Genomic DNA, 15,842 nt, shown 5'->3' with positions numbered 1-15,842 from the left:
TTCTGGGAGGGGTACATTCTCCCTTTAGCCCAAACAAGCTTGCTAGCCATTTTTTCCTATTGTTTCCTCCAACAAGCTATAGTTATTTATTTATTTGTTTGTTTATTTTGGCAGTAGGTGGAAGGGAGAAAATAAAGATGAAGAGCAATTGCAGTAGCAATGAACAAAAACCAGAGACAAAGCTTAAAAAAAAAAAATCCCCAGAGTACCTGGCAAGGATGTTGATGATGTCATTTAAGGAAGCTCACTAGCATGCCAACTCTAATTGGCACTTGTGTTGGCTACTGTTGACAGCCGGCCTCCTGAAACCGGAGGATGAGCTTAGAGGCAAAAATGAAGAGAGAGTTTGAGGGTTTTTCAAATTAGACAGTATATCTTGAATTTTGATGAAGTCTTTTAAGAAAAAAAAAAAAGAGACTCTATATACTGCTAGAATAGATATACTAAAAATGGTGCTCTTGGCTGCCTACATGTGGAGAGGCTAATTGTAGCTCATACACTCCTTCAGTCTGGCTTGTGGAGACTGTTTCTTCTGTCCTTCTGTGACTAATCTTCACATGTATGTGTATGCTTTCTTGTGTGCACATGTGTACACGTGTGTCTGTTCTTTTCATTCCTATTGTTTCTAGTTTAACAGCAGCAGAGCAGAGCACATCCATAGTGCCTGGGAGACTCTGAAATGCTGTTTTGGAGAGGAAAGTGATGACCTCATATTTCTCTACATTCCTGCAACCCAGTTGGGGATTTTGTTTCATTTAAATCATTGGAATTTGAAGCCATTTTGTCTTCTTTGTGGTATTACCCTGAAATATTTCCTTGTATCTTAATTGACTGTGCTCAGGCATGGGCCCGGCAGCTGGCACAGTGGTTGGCAAAACCCGGTGGTCTGCTAATGACAACAAGCTCACATGTGGATCTCCACTCTAAGAGATGAAACTTTGGGGGAACTCACATTCGTGAGAAAACAAAACAAAACACAGAAGTAAATTTCATGGCTTGACAACAGGCTATGAATTTGTTGCAAGCTGCTTCTTTTACAATAAAAAACAATAAATTTATTTTCTGTACATGAGTGTTGTGCCTGCATGTGTGTCTGTGTACCGTGTGTGTACCTAGTACCTGTAGAGGTCAGAAGCATGTGTCAGAGCTCCTGGAACTACAGTTACAGATTGCTGTGAGCTGCCCGGTAAGTGATTGGAATTGAACCTGGGTCCTCTAAAAACAGCAGCCAGTGCTCTTTACAGCTGAGTCATCTCTCCAGCTCCCAAACCCTGTTTTGAGACAAGGTCTCACTTGCAGCCCTGACTAGCCTGGAACTCACAGAGATTCTCTTGTTTGTGCCACAGGGATTAAAGGAATGCACTACCATCCCCAGCTGCAAAGTTTCTTTTAAAATGTTTGCTTGTGGGGCTGGAGAGATGGCTCAGAGGTTAAGAGTACTAGCTGCTCTTCCAGAGGTCCTGAGTTCAATTCCCAGCAACCACGTGGTTACTCATAACCATCTGTAATGAGATCTGGTATCCTTTTCTGGCCTTCAGGCAGACATACAGGCAGAACACTATATACAAAATAAGTAAATAAATATTTTTTAAAATGTTTGCTTGCTTTGAAACAACAATGTGGTGTGTTAGCCCAGGCTAGCCTTGAACTCTTAGGTTCATGAAAACCCTCATCCTCAGCCACTAGGTAGCTGGGACTTCAGGCATGTTCCACTGTACCCAACTTTATTTTCTCTATTTTTTAAAAATTCCAGTTGACAGCCAAACATTTTCAAAACAAATTTCTTCTAAACATATTATTTGTTCATTTACTGACTGACTGGGATAGGGTCTCATGTATTCTAGGCTAGTCTTAAACTCCATGTGTAGCTGAGGATAGCCCTGACCTTCTGATTCCCCTGACTTCACCTGAGATGACAGACGTGTCCCACCACACCTGGTGTTCTGCCATGTTAGGATAGAACATAGAGCTTTGTGCACACCAGGCAAGCACTCTGCCAACTGATCTTCATCCTCAGCCTCCAGTTTTAGATTGCATAAAAATATATATCCCTGAAAAGGTGAAAGGAACGTGTATTCTTGTTTTGTTTTTAATGATTTTTGTCTTACCCTTATCATCACTTTGTATTCCCATTTCATAAGTTCACAGTTAATCATGAGAAGTTTAGGGAACATAAGAATATTATAAACTAGAAAATAAAACTCAGTTTCCCTATTCTCACATCTTATTTTTTTAATTTCATGTGTGTGGTGTCTGCGTGTGTGTGTGTGTGTGTGTGTGTGTGTGTGTGTGTGTGTGTGTGTGTGTGTGTTATGTACATCTGTGCTCAGTGCATGTACAACAGCAGGCCTTTGGAGATCAGAGGAAAATGTGTGTGAGTCAGTTCTCTTTCTACCATATGAGCTCTGGGAGTCAAGTTCAGGTAGTCGGGCTTGGCAGTGAGCAGCTTCTCCTGCTGAGCGGCTTCCGGGGCCCTGTTCTGGCCTTCATGCATTCATTGGGATGCCTCCTCCTTCCTGTGCACACCACCTTTTGTCCTCACTCTTCTCATTCTGACACTGTAACACACAATGAAAGGCTTTGTCAGTCATTAGTTTTTGAAAGCAGAATTTTGGCCACATGGTTCCCCGGGACCTTTTCTCAAGAATTCATGTCTTGCCCTTGTAAGTTACAATGGGTGATGTCATTCATTGCATAGGGACCTCTGGGCATCTCTGATCATTTCCTTGGGACAAAGTTACCCCCAAGTGGGGTTTGCTGGGTCAAAGAGGAGATACCGCTTAAAGGAATGGGCTGTATGTTGTCAAAATTCTTTCTGAAAAAAAAAAAAATGGTACCGTACCTCTTTGTCTCTCTTTCATCTTTAGAAAGTTAAAAATACATATGTTGTTTAGATTTTCATTAGCAGAATCAAGCATTTCCTGAGTATTTTCCAACCCATCCATACTCCATATTTTGTCAACTGTCTGGATGTTCACACACATTTCTATTTAGAATGTTGGGCTATATTGCTAAGAAAATAAAACCAGAGGAAAATAGCTGACAGTTAAATGTGAGACCTGTGGATGTAATTTTACAAATATGGATAGCTACAATTTTGTTTATGACATTTCTGGTGCATAGAAATTTTAACTACTTGAAGTTAGTAATGAAGTAGTAACAATTAAACTCAAAACATATACTAGTCTTTAAAAAAGATTCATTTTATTTTGTATATGAATGTTTGCTTTCATGTACATATGTATGTGTACCATATGCATGTCTGGTGCCTGTGGAGGTCAGAAGGGGCAATGGATCCCATGGAACTGAAGTTATAGACCTGTGCGAGCTGTCGTGTGGGTGCTGGGAACTGAACCCTGATCCTCTGCAGGAGCAGCCAGTGCTTGGACCCACTGAACCATCTCCCCAGCCCCATCCTATCATTTCTCTGGGTGATTGCTCTCATTAGTTTTTATGGCAGATATTCACTCTCCACAGTCAAATAGTAACCTGTCTTCTTCCAGTTTTTCAGAGATTCTTTTTTATAAATTTCATAAATTTTCTTATTACTGAAAATTGTTTTCTCTGTCCCATTTTCTTCCATCTTCTTCAGAAATGTGATTAGTTTTCTTGGTGACGATTCTCCACTCTAATAAGTCGAGAGAGTTGATCATTGACAACTTCTATTTCTTGTAGTCTGTCCTTTAAATCTACTGAGTACAAAAACGGCCTACCAGATCTTTCCTCTTTTAAAGTTTTTAATTAAGCTTTTGAACAGAACGCATAGCAACTAACATGTAGTGTGAGATGTGTAAAATCATTCACCTTGTCCTGAAGTATGGGCCAGAGTTCCCTGTGGTCATGCAGGATGCTTCTGAAGTTAGTACGTGGCAGAGGAGGCGAGAGTGGGATGGTCGAATGGGCTGTGGCTTGAAGCTTTTATGATCTTGTTAAACCTGCTGATGGAGTGTTAACTTGCTTCATTAGAGGGCTGTTCCCATTGGTCCCTAGGGGATGATTTCCAGGAGGTGGAGTCAATGCCAGGCTGTACTGTTTCTGGAGAGTAGGGGTTTCCGCCCACACCTTCCTTGGGAACTCTATTTCAAGGAAACCCAATCAAAAAAGGGGCTCAGTCTGCAAGTATCAGTGAGTATTGCAGAGACAGGGATTGAATGCAGGGCAACAGTGTCTCCTAAGTTCCTGGAGCACAGGCCAGAGCTCCAGAAGGATTCCCAGCAGAGCTCCTGATAGCCCAGTGTTTCATCTGGAAGCCGAGGAATTTAGCAAACCACTGACTCCAGGCTCACACTCTTGTAAAGCTATCATCAGAGCTGTAGGCCGCAAGACCACCCAGTCCCTACCAGATCTGATCAGCATCACAGGACTTCCCCCAACACACCCCAACCCCTTGTTCTCCTTCAAGTCAAGGGAGCCCTGAGATCAGAACCAGGTAGCATGGACAGTTCTTTGTTGTGTGGACCTGATTAGCAGACCCGAAATCACCTGTGAAACCTCTGTAAGGGTCCAGAAGTAGTGTTTTTAGCCTTGTAGCCTGCACTACAGGAACATAAACCAGAAGGAAGTCCCTGCCATCTTGGGTGTCCAGTGAGCATCTCCCTCACCCCTAGGATGGCATGGCCACAGCGGAACACGGGAGACATTCGGGATGCGTTTGACATGTTTCTACGGTTGTGCTGGTATTGGTGAGGGACTGATGGAGGGAGGGGACAGGGGAAGGGGAGGTGGCCAAGCTCATTAAGTCCTAGTCTTAGACTTTTTACAACACTGCTCTAGTCAGACATTTTTATTTTTAAGTCTTAAAAACTTAGTTTAACTTCCTGAGCAGCCAATTGCCATAATCTTATCTATAGCAATGAGAACCTATTTGAGAGCCAAGCGACCACAAAGCTTCCTCATACTTCTGAAATTCTTTGGTGGATTTTTTTCAAAGATAACAGCGTGTGAGGACGCACTTCATGTGCCCGGTACATTTTTTTTGGTAGAAGTTAAACAAGGGAGCCAGCGCTATAGATTACCCCCATCTCCATCCCTCACCCCACCTCCACTCTACCCACCACCTTCCTCCCCACCCCCTAAGCCCAGTGGAATGTGCCTCAAGGGTGGGCCCCAGGATGGCAAGGGTGGGGGTGTAGGTGGATCCCCAGGCATGAGTAACCCTTATCTTGCTAAACCTGCTGGGTGTTCTTAGGTGCTGGGCTTGCTGACTCAGATATGTCTCCAGCTGAGGAAGCTGTAGGGCATGGGTGGCTGTCTTGCCCTGGATCCCCTGGCCCACCAACCCAGGGAGGGTGAGTCCCCACACAGGCCGAGCTCACCGATGCCAGCTGAGCTTCCTTTCCTTATTGACAGCGGGAATGCTTCAGCCTTCCTGCATGTCCTAATAATTTTCCACTCTGGCATTGTTAATTGATAGGGGTCATGTTGAGGCGACGACTGAACAACTTATTAGGTGGCAGCTAAATTGGGTCATGGCTGCCCCGGGCCGGGTGTAGTAATTGCTCAGGTGACTGGGCTGGCAACAGTGCCAGCTATTTTCTCCACTTCCCTGGCTGTTTTTTATTAAAGTCTCCCGTCTCCTGGCCATTCGGTGTAAGTGTAATGCACTCTTTTGCATCATTTAACCTTGAGTAAACTCATCAATGGGGCGTCTTGGTGACAATGTGAAAGTCGTTAGAAGTGGAGTGAATGAAAGAGATGGCAGCTGGTGTGTTTCTCCCAGGCAGTAACCCGGGTCAGGGCGGCTTAGTGCTTGCCAAGAATATGCCAGGCTGAAGTCTACGCAGGTGTGGTGTAGCTGGGAGATGAACAGGTACAGGTGATGACTCTCCCAGAAATGTTTACATGGAGCTGGGAAAACAGAATGCACCCACATTGTTCATGACAAAGCTGTTAACTCGTGTTTTAAGGCCAAATCTGCCTTCCTGGCATTAGAAAGTTGTTTATTATTAAATTTTTCTTCTAAAAACATCAGGCTGGCTCCAAGAACCCACTTAAGCTATCTTGGAGCTTCACAGTCAATTTCCAAGTGGACAAAGGTGTAGTGATGTATGTTTTATATGGAGTGTTAGTCTCTTCCTTCTTGGGAGGCCATTGAAGCCTGAGGTGGTGAAGCTCATGGGTTGTCTCCACTGTAGCATGGGAAGGCAGGCTAGGATCTTATGGTTCTTCTCAGAAGCAGGACAGTTGGTCCATGTGGCTCAGGCTCACCTGGACAGCTTGTCAGCCCTGCTCGGCTTTCCTGCAGGAGTTTTCACTCAGAACATTGGGGCTGGGGTCCCCTAATCTGTACTTCCTGCTCATTCCCAGGTGATGGAGTCCCTGTGGTTCTGTAGCATTTTGAGATCTCCTTTAAGGAATGCCTGCATCTGACTGCCTAAGTGATATCCGAAGCAGCCAGCAGCCCTCCTCCCCAGACACACGAATGCATCTAGACAACTAGCCTCAAACCATCCTTCTTGGGCCATCGTGGAGCTTGTGCCTGATCTTTTTGCCTTCCCCCCTAAGCTCTGATTCAGACCATCTGGAGCCAGCTTGGTGGAGGATGGAGTGAGTTACTCTCTCCAAGTCTCTGGATCCTGCCTTGGAGCATGGGCATCAAGTATCCCAAGGAGTTCTGGGCAGATGTTAGAGCAATGACTGGTAGCCCCTTCCTTCTCTGTCCAGGCCAGGTTCTTTTCTGGGAAACTGCTGCTACAGATAGTCTTTTCCAAATTCCACTGAAGCTGAGACCTAAGCTGTCATCCTCGGCCTCCACTGGACTCCGCAGAAGTTTGGAAACTTCAAACCTGAGGCCACCAGAATTCTTGGCATTACATTCTGCGTCCCTCTATAGGCAGAGGCTCCAAGAAGAGACACCTAAGAAGGCAGCACTTAGTTCAGGCTGCGACCACATAGCTTCTACCCCTTCGCCTCACCTTTCCTGATGGCCTCCAGCATACCTCTTGTTCTAATATTCCTAAATTTTCCCATGGTGGGGCATGTCTCCAGCTGCAATCAATACCCCACCACCCTTGTACCTCCTTTGACCTGGGGTCAAAAGCTCCAGGCTGTAACGTTCGCCAGAAGGCCTTCTCTACCATGACAGTGGATGGCAACACTAAACAGCAAGGATGGGTGATCCAGTCCTCGTGGCACCAGCCAGCCACTCCCTGTTCATTTGCCCTCTGACCTAGAGGTAGACTGTGTGTGAGCCTCGGTCCTTCTCCACTTTGGTAAATAGGAAAGATAATAATCAAGGATCTCACTCTCTCTCTTGCTCCTCTCTCCCTTTGTATGTGCATGAATGTTTGCGTGTGAGTAGGCATGCATATATGCTGTAACACACGTGAAGGTCAGAGAACAGCCTCAGGTGCCAGTTCTCACCCTCTAGCTTGTTTGAGACAGGGTCTCTTGGTTCTTCACCCTCGTGTATGCCAGTCTATCTGGTCCACAAATCTCCCATCTTGCTGTAGGAGCTCTGGGATTCCATTACCATAGGCAGCTTTATGTGGGTTCTGGAAATTCAAACTCAGATCCTCACATTTGTATGACAAGTACTTTCTGGACTGAGTGATCTCCCCAGCCTGGAGGAGCATTTTCATTTTTCCAATTAAATAATAAAACTTTACTGCACAAAATTGGCTAAGTCTGAGACTCCGGTGGTGCCGTTAGCCCTATAAGACAATTCACAAGAGCATTTACAAGAAAAAAAAAATGAGAATGTAGTAAGTTCAGAGCTCAGCATTCACTATTGACTCCATTTCTTTTTGAGACTGCAGTTTAGACAGTATAATGGGGTGAAAAAGCCAATGTTGCCTTTCATTTCCTTGTGTTATTACAGCACCCCATAAGGACACTTGGCCAGGCCTTCCCATCATCTAGATTATAGCAACTCTGTGGGGTGTGAAGGACTCTGGTCACCAGGGTGCTACTAATTTCTCTGGCCATTCTCCTCTCCCTTGGTTTCCTGTGGTCTTTTGGGACAGAAGCACATATGTCCCCCAGATTTCATATGATCACTCCTCCCAAATGTAGGTAATCTGTTTAGATTAAAGCACCACATTTAATTTTGTGAGCAAATTAGAGTTCCCATTGGGTTTTCAGCAGCCGAATGATGATATTCGTAGTGTCACGTGTGATATGGCCCCAATAAGAATGCCCAGGCCCTTGCAGGGTTACTGTATTGTGCTTATGATAGAGCACGACTAGTTGTGTGTATGTGTCTCTCTGATTTACCTTCTGTTTGCCCCTCTCTAGTGGGATCTTGTGTGTGATAATGCCTGGAAGGTCCATATCGCTAAGTTCTCCTTGCTGGTTGGATTAATCTTTGGCTACCTAATAACTGGATGCATTGCTGACTGGTGAGTACCAACACACCCGACCCGTGGACCTTTGGAAGGCACAGCACACCTTTGCTAGCTAAAGAGGAGTGGTCATTGTTAACACAGGTGTAGTCACTGTGCCTTGGCTCTGCTTGCCAGTGAGGCCAGAATAGAAGCTACCACTTGGAGAATGCAGAGGCAAAAGAGAATTGATCACTATACATGATAGACCAGGGGGAAGGAGGGTCTAAATTCATTCAAGATCAGCCTGCAGCCCCATTTAATTCTGATAACTTATGCTTAGTTGGGAGGAGCATGGAGATGCCCAGCTAGGTGCCAAGCGGGTAGATGCACAAAATACATTAAAAAAAAAAAAAAGGAGAGCTGGGTGAAGTGGCATGTACCTGCAGTCTCTGCTACTGGGGACTGAATTCACTGCTTGAACTCAGTGAGGCCAGCCTGAGCAACATAATGAAACTCCATCTCCAAAAACCTAAAACATTGGTGAAGGAGTTGCAGACCCTTCACCTTATAAATGGAGATAGATATCAGTCCGGAGTAACACCTTAATATATCATGCACATTTTAGAGACAGTTATTGGCTTAGCTAGGAGCTGCCTCTGTGGTGCCGATGGTGAGGAGGACAGTAGAACATAATGGCATTTGGGTAATGGATAGGCATTGTGGACAAGGGAAGGGCAGCAATCAGAAATGAGACAGAATGTGTTTTAGGTGGGTAAGGAGGGGTGGATTTCCAGATCAAAGTGTGTAGTTCAGGAGGAAATAGGTGATGAAAAGGACCAGGAGGAGACAGAAGATGAGTTAGAACCTGCTGCTTAGGGGCTGGAGAGATGGATGGCTCAGTGGTAAAGAGCACTGGCTGCTTTCCCAGAGGTCCCAGGTTCCGTTCCTAGCACCCTCTTCTCGAGTGAGCCTCTTCTCCACTCTAAGAGCAGCAGGCACAGACATGCATGCACACAAAACACCTAAAATAGAATAAATCAAAATAAATAATTTTTAAAAAGACCCCATTGCTACTGATCACTATGTACCAGGCAAGTATCAGATATTCCCATGCCTTAATTGTTTATTGCTGAAAACCTAGAGCCTAGCAGTTGAAGTCAATCCCCAAGTCCACTGAGCAATAAGCTGCATTCAGGACTTGACACCACACCACAGGGCCCAGAACTGATGGCCTGCCATGGTACTTTTGTTTAAGGCATTCTCAGGTCACAAGAACACTGTGGTGCTGTCTGTGTTCAAGAGGGAAGACAATTGTATAATGTCAGGGACTGCCCAAGGACAGAGATGTGGGGTGGCTGCTTCCTATCCCACTCCCTTTACAATCATCTTTTTTGTATGTGAATCAGCCTGTCTCAGGCCTGTTGACATAGGAATGTCAGGAATGCCAAGGGACAGACTGTGTGTGTGTGTGTGTGTGTGTGTGTGTGTGTGTGTGTGTGTGTGTGTGTGTGTTTTCCTGGTACCCTCTGTATCCTGGTTAACTGAGAAAGCTAGCCAGGGCAGTGGGAATGGCTATAGAGAGTTCTCAGACCACTTTACATGGTGGAAATTTCCTTCCTCAAACTAATGTCTATTTGTGTGCACATACGATGTGATTTCCTGTGAGCCCAGAATCTGCTAACTCACCATTTCTAGGGCTTCATATGGACACATTTCTTGTGTTCAGCAATGAAACTGTCAGTGACCTGTGCAGTCTTGTTCTAGGAGCTGTCTAGTTTTTGAGGGTGGAAAGTAAGGTTTTATTTAACCAGATGCTTGGCTTGCTAGCTTTTTAGCATGAGCTGTTCTCATCTGGCAGACACTGCTTCCCAGAGAACTGACAGAAATTAGAAATGTATACCGATAGGATCCATGGCCCTCCTTTCTAAGAAATGTAGACTTGACAGCGCTCATAGTGTCCTGATTCCACAAGTGACTTACACAATAGGAAATGCAGGGGGTTGTTAAACAATCTGTCTGTGGAAGTGGAAGTTCCCCGTGTCAGGCTTTTTCTTGCACATGCATACCCAGTGGCCTCCCTGATCACACTCCAGGCCTGGGTATGGGCACAAAAGACTTAAGAGTCTGTCTGGATCTTTCTCAGAGTGCCTAGAGTCTGATGGCACAAACCCAGTTCTCTGCAGTGGCTTCCTGGGGGGCTAGGTTGGCCAAGCAAGCAGGGATGTCCTAGGGAGTCATCACACATGTTTGAGCACTAGCTTTGGGAGAGTTTGAATGACCTTCTGTTTCAGGGAAATTTTGTTCTTCACAACTCTCCTACCTTTGCGGGGGTGGGGTGGGGTGTGTGTGTGTGTGTTTACTCTCTGCTTAAGCCTTGCCTTAAAAGAAATCACCCCATTTGAGGGAACTCTGCATCTCACAGCAGGGTCAGGGCTGCATGAGGAAGTTGATCAAGTCATAGAGTAAGCTTTCTAAAATTACAGTCAGCATCTGCAGACATTTAGGTGCTTTCCTTAAAGAGTTGTAGAGATGCGGAGGTGGATCAGTCAGTGAGAACACTTGCTGCACAAGCGTGAGGACCTGAGTTTGAATCCCCAGCACCCATGTAAAAAGCTGGGCATGGCTACATGCACCTAATCCCAGAGCTATTGAAACAGACACAGGAGGATTTGGTTGGCTTGCTGGCTTCTGGCCTATTCGCAAGTTAAGAGAGTATACTGGCTGGATTTATGTCAACTTGACACAGGCTGGAGTCATCAGAGAGGAGGGAGCCTCAATGGAGAAAATGTCTTCATAAGATTGGGCTGTCAGCAAACTTGTAGAACATTTTTTTTTAATTAGTGATTGCTGTTGGAGGGTCCTTCTTATTGTGGGTGGTACCATCCCTGGGCTGGAGCTCCTGGGTTCTATAAGAAAGCAAGCCAGTAAGTAGCACTCCTCCAAGGCTTCTGCATCAGCTCCTGCCTTCAGGTCCCTGCCCTGCTTAAGTTCCTGTCCTGACTTCCTTCCATGATGAACAATGATGGAGAAGCATAAACTGAAAAAACCCTTTCCTCCCCAAGTTTCTTTGGTCATGGTGTTTCATCACAGCTACAGAAACTCTAAGACATCGAAGGACCCTGTTACAAGGGAATACAGCAGAGAATGGTAGAGGAGAGTATCTGACATCCTCCTCCGACCCCAACAAATCACACTACACACACACACACACACACACACACACACACACACACACACACACACACACATACACACATACACACACACAAATATTTGAAGTAATAAAATATTTTTTGAAAGAGAAAACGAGCTTCATTTTCAACCCAGATTTTTGTTTAGAGAATAGCTTAGTTGAGCTGTGTGTGAGACACTCAGGACAGGGCTCAGCTGCAGGATGGCCTGTGTTTATAACAGCAGTGGTGGAATGAAAGCATTGTTGGGGATATAGAAGAGCTGAAATAAGGGACTGCTCAGGCATTGGCCTCTGCAGAGCTGCAAGGAGCACCAACCGGGTCCCCTCTACATAGTGCCTCTAACTGGTTCCATGCCTGACTATCTGGTTCCAGCGTCCCAGCCTCCCAGCCCCGCTGATAGAAACTTCAAAGTGGATATATTGTCCTACAGCTTCTCTGCCAGCTTGCCCCATCTTTTATAAACAATCCCTGATTTTAATTCAAAATCTCTTCCAGTCACTTCATTGGCGAGGGATGTCTGTTCGGAGACCCTGTATCAGTTCCCTGTGACTGCTGTCACTAAGACATGCTCAGTGGCTTCAACACAAATTAATCATCATACAGTTCACAAGATGGGTGTCACTGGGATGAAACCAGGACACCACCAGGGCAGAGCTCCTTCCTGGAGGCTCAGGGGACAGTCGTTTCCTTGTCTTTTCTAGCCCCTAGTAGCCACCTGTGTTCTGGGTTCATGGGCCCATCCTCCATCTTCAGAACCAGTAAAATGGAGTCAAGTTCTTTCATGCTACCCTCCTTGGAAAATCACTTCATTTGAGGTCCTTAGCTGCAATCCCATTTTCAGAGTCCCTCTTGCCCTGAAAGTTTAAAAAAAAAAAAAAAAAAAAAAAAAGATAGATTCTGAGAATTTAGATAGGCACATCTTTGAAGATCCGAAAAGATAAAGGCCTCTGCTGTCCCTCACCTGTGCTCCCACTCTGGGGAACCAGCTCACATGAGGCTTGTAACTAGCGTGTAGTGATGTAGTGAACGGTTGTTGAGTTGCTGGCGCATTTCTATACAAACTCCCTAGAAGACACCAGTGGAGAAAGTATGGACTTTCCCAAGATCACAGCTCAGGAATGATGTACTACCAGCCTGGATGCAAAACCAAGGTGTTTGTTCTGACTTCAGAGGCTACTCGTGCCCCCACAGCCCCTAAGGATTGATAGGAGTGGTTTACTGATTTAAGTAACCAATTTAAAGAGAAGTACGCAGAATATGTTTTACAAGATTGAAAATTAAAAAAATCAAGCATCATTTCTAAGACAAAATCAAAACAGGAAAACACAGGTTTGAACATCAGGAAGAAGTAGGTATGGCTGCATACACCTGAGATTGGAAGACTTGGGGAGGTTGGAGGTAGGAGGATTGCCAGTTTCAGTCCAACCTGGGCTACATAGAGGGTTCTAGGTTAGCCAGACTGGGCTACTTAGGAAGACAATATCAAGCAATAGCAGGAAGTGCTGAAAGGCTGAAAGTTGAAATGTTTAGCTCGGGGATTCAGGCCAGGCTCATCATGCCCCTCTAAGAAGTAAAACAGAACCCATATCCCCATTCAAGGGTGAGGTAGGTACCGCGAATTAAAAATAGATATTAGAGATTTGTATACTCTCCTCCCTTTTAAGTGGACAAGTGAGCCATGCTTTGAATATACTTCTGCAAATGAATTGGGTACAGACAAAGGCGTCTGGTAAGATCTTTCCTGGGAGGGCTTTGTGACCCCAGCGCAAACACAAAGGCTTTTCATTGTTATAAACTCATAGCCTTGGCCGCGTATCCTCAAATCAAAAAGAAATGGGTAGACCCTGAGAAAGCACTTTGTATTTATAGTATAAATATACATATGTGTAAATGTTATATTTTATATATTTACATTTTATATTTAAAATTATTATATATTACTGTGTTATATATTTTTATATTTTTACATGTTATGTTATATTTTATATAAATTAAAATTATAGAAGATGGAGTAGGCCTTGCAACAGCACTTTAATCTTTAAAATGAGCTTTAAGTGGGAAAGCATTTGCACATATATAAACCTGCCTTTTAACATGCCCAATTCAATGATTTTGAATGTGTTTACAGAGTTACTTCGGTCCTTTGCCCATTCTGAGTTTAAGTCACTTCCATGGTCCTTGAAGAGACTGTGAAATATGCTCGTAAACATTCTCTATTCTCACCCAGCCCCAGGCAGCCACCGTTCTGCTGTCTGTTTCTTTGGCTCTTTTTTCTCCCCTTTTTACTTGTCATAAATGTCCAGGACAGCCAATGCCGTTTGGCTACCCTGCGTGGTGTTGAGGGCACCAGGCCTGCATTTTCTTCCTTCCCTCTCCCCCACCTTCTCTGTGAACTATCCTTCTAGTCCAAGCCAGTTGTGTTAAATATTAATTTGTTTCCTGCAGCTCTGTTGCCATAGTTTTACTTGTAATAAGTAGAGAGAGGTGAGTGGTTAGTACGGGGACAAGGGAACTCATGGTTTTTCAGGGTCCATGAACTACCCCATCTGCCCTCTGATTGCCCCCAAGTACATTGTCCCATAGTGGCCACTGATCATGCAGCGATCAGCTCAGCTCTGTGTGTGGTTTGTGGACTCAGTATGCCACTGCCCTTTCCTGCAGGTTCTACTTTAAGACATCAGAGCATTTATTTACAGTCCAAAGTGTCTAGGCTTAATGTGTGATCCCTCTGGTCCCTTTAGAATTACATGTTGTCATGTAGCTGAAGCAAATTGCAGCTGGCCCAACCCTGGACCTATAGGCTGCCTATGAAACAAGATACCCCTCCCCCCACCAAGGTAACAACTGGAGAATAGAAGTAAAGCCTTCCCTCCATGTCTGTGTTGACTTTTGGGCCAGTTCCAAAGGTCAACAGTTTTTCAAGACATTTTATGCTGGGTGTGTCAAGGTTTGTGTTTGGGGAATTATTATTGATTTTGTTCTCTTGCCTTGAGTTGTCCCTGTTTATACACAGAGATAGACTCAGCAGCAGCAATCAGGGCCACATCATAATTCTCCCTCCTAGTAGCTGTTTGAGCAATGCCCTCTCAGTTCCAGAGAGGATGGGGCTTAATGTCCTACAAGAGGCCTGTATCCCAAGGGAGTAAGCCGTGATCTAGGAAGTGGGTATAGGTAGTATGAAGACACTTAGTGCTGACTCCTTCAACATGTACTGAGTGCTCACCGGATGCTGGATTTCAGCACTGAGCACTGCTCTCTTGTTTAACATGGATGCCTGACTTCTCCCCTCTTCCACGCAGGGTTGGTCGGCGGCCTGTGCTGCTGTTTTCCATCATCTTCATCCTGATCTTTGGACTGACTGTGGCACTGTCAGTGAATGTGACGATGTTCAGCACACTCAGGTTCTTTGAAGGATTTTGCCTGGCCGGAATCATCCTCACCTTATATGCATTACGTAAGTAGGAACTGTCATGACCAGTCGCTATGAAAATCAGCCCAGTATTGCTGCCTGCGAGATTCTGGACTCATTGTTGGGGTGGTGGCACTTGAGACACATACACTTTGAAGCCTTTGAGGTTACAAAAAGGCTTCCAGCTTGGGCTCAGTGCCCGCATCAAGGAGAATGGAAGTTTGTGTAATGATTTGGAGATGTGGGAATCAGCTCAAGCTGACATGCGGGCTGCTGATTTCTCAGGAAGTTTCTGTGCACTTCAGAATGCACCGTTGGGTACCCCAGTCCTGGATCTAGCAGTGCATACTGAAGAACAATTCTATGTGGACTGCACTTGAGATGAACTATGCTATCCTGGACTCCTTGAGATCTTTTCTTCTTTTCCTCTACTTTGAGGTCATACAAAATCCACATTTTTAACATCCTTTTGATGTGACCGTAGGTGGTCTGGATTTGAACTGTCAAGCTTTAGTACTGGAACATTAGGTGGCAAGACTTGGTAGTGTTTGCTCTTTTGAAACAGGATGGAGCTGACACACTGTCCCCTAAGTGGGTGACATTAAAGGACTATGGCCTCTTAGGTTGCAGCTTCCTCCAAGGCTGTAGGGTTTTCCCATCCACTCAGCCTCTGCTCTTGGGGCTCGAAGCACCTGGGGCTGGGCCTGTGCATGCTTCCTGTGCTTGAAATAGGATGGAGAAAGCATTCAGGGGCTCTGCCATATTTGTTTCCCATATGATCTCTGCTGTCACGTATGGGTAAGTTTTACTTACCTGTATTCATTTCTCTGGAAGACAACCTCACACCCACAAGAGGAGAAGCTGTAGACATTTTACTTGTTAGTTTTGTGCTTGCTTCTGGACACCCTGTGGAAAGACCTTTTGGATCACTGGGCAGATAAGGTTCTGGCTTTCTTGATCTTTGATAACAGGGAG

The 15,842-nt window shown here is 45.0% G+C and overlaps 1 protein-coding gene across 6 annotated transcripts in view; it reads left to right on the top strand.

The window, feature by feature from the left end:
• Positions 1–15,842, top strand: part of Slc22a23 (solute carrier family 22 member 23) — a 174,017-nt gene that overhangs the window by 28,731 nt on the left and 129,444 nt on the right. For 3 of the 6 annotated variants that reach the window (XR_013051552.1, XM_076573158.1, XM_076573159.1), the window contains exons 2-3: positions 8,236–8,339; positions 14,758–14,912. Coding sequence is in view for 4 of the 6 variants with exons in the window: in XM_076573158.1 (XP_076429273.1) it covers positions 8,236–8,339; positions 14,758–14,912 (259 nt within the window). In the remaining 2 variants the exon portion in view is untranslated. Of the gene's footprint in view, positions 1–8,235; positions 8,340–14,757; positions 14,914–15,842 lie in introns of those variants that run through there. The other 3 variants (XR_013051553.1, XM_042278328.2, XM_076573160.1) reach the window with 2 other exon arrangements.

This window comes from Peromyscus maniculatus, chromosome 5 (assembly GCF_049852395.1).
Source record: "Peromyscus maniculatus bairdii isolate BWxNUB_F1_BW_parent chromosome 5, HU_Pman_BW_mat_3.1, whole genome shotgun sequence".
NCBI classification, from domain to species: domain Eukaryota; kingdom Metazoa; phylum Chordata; class Mammalia; order Rodentia; family Cricetidae; genus Peromyscus; species Peromyscus maniculatus.
The sequence above is the reverse complement of the archived record's forward strand: the minus strand, read 5'-3'. Positions and strand labels throughout refer to the sequence as shown.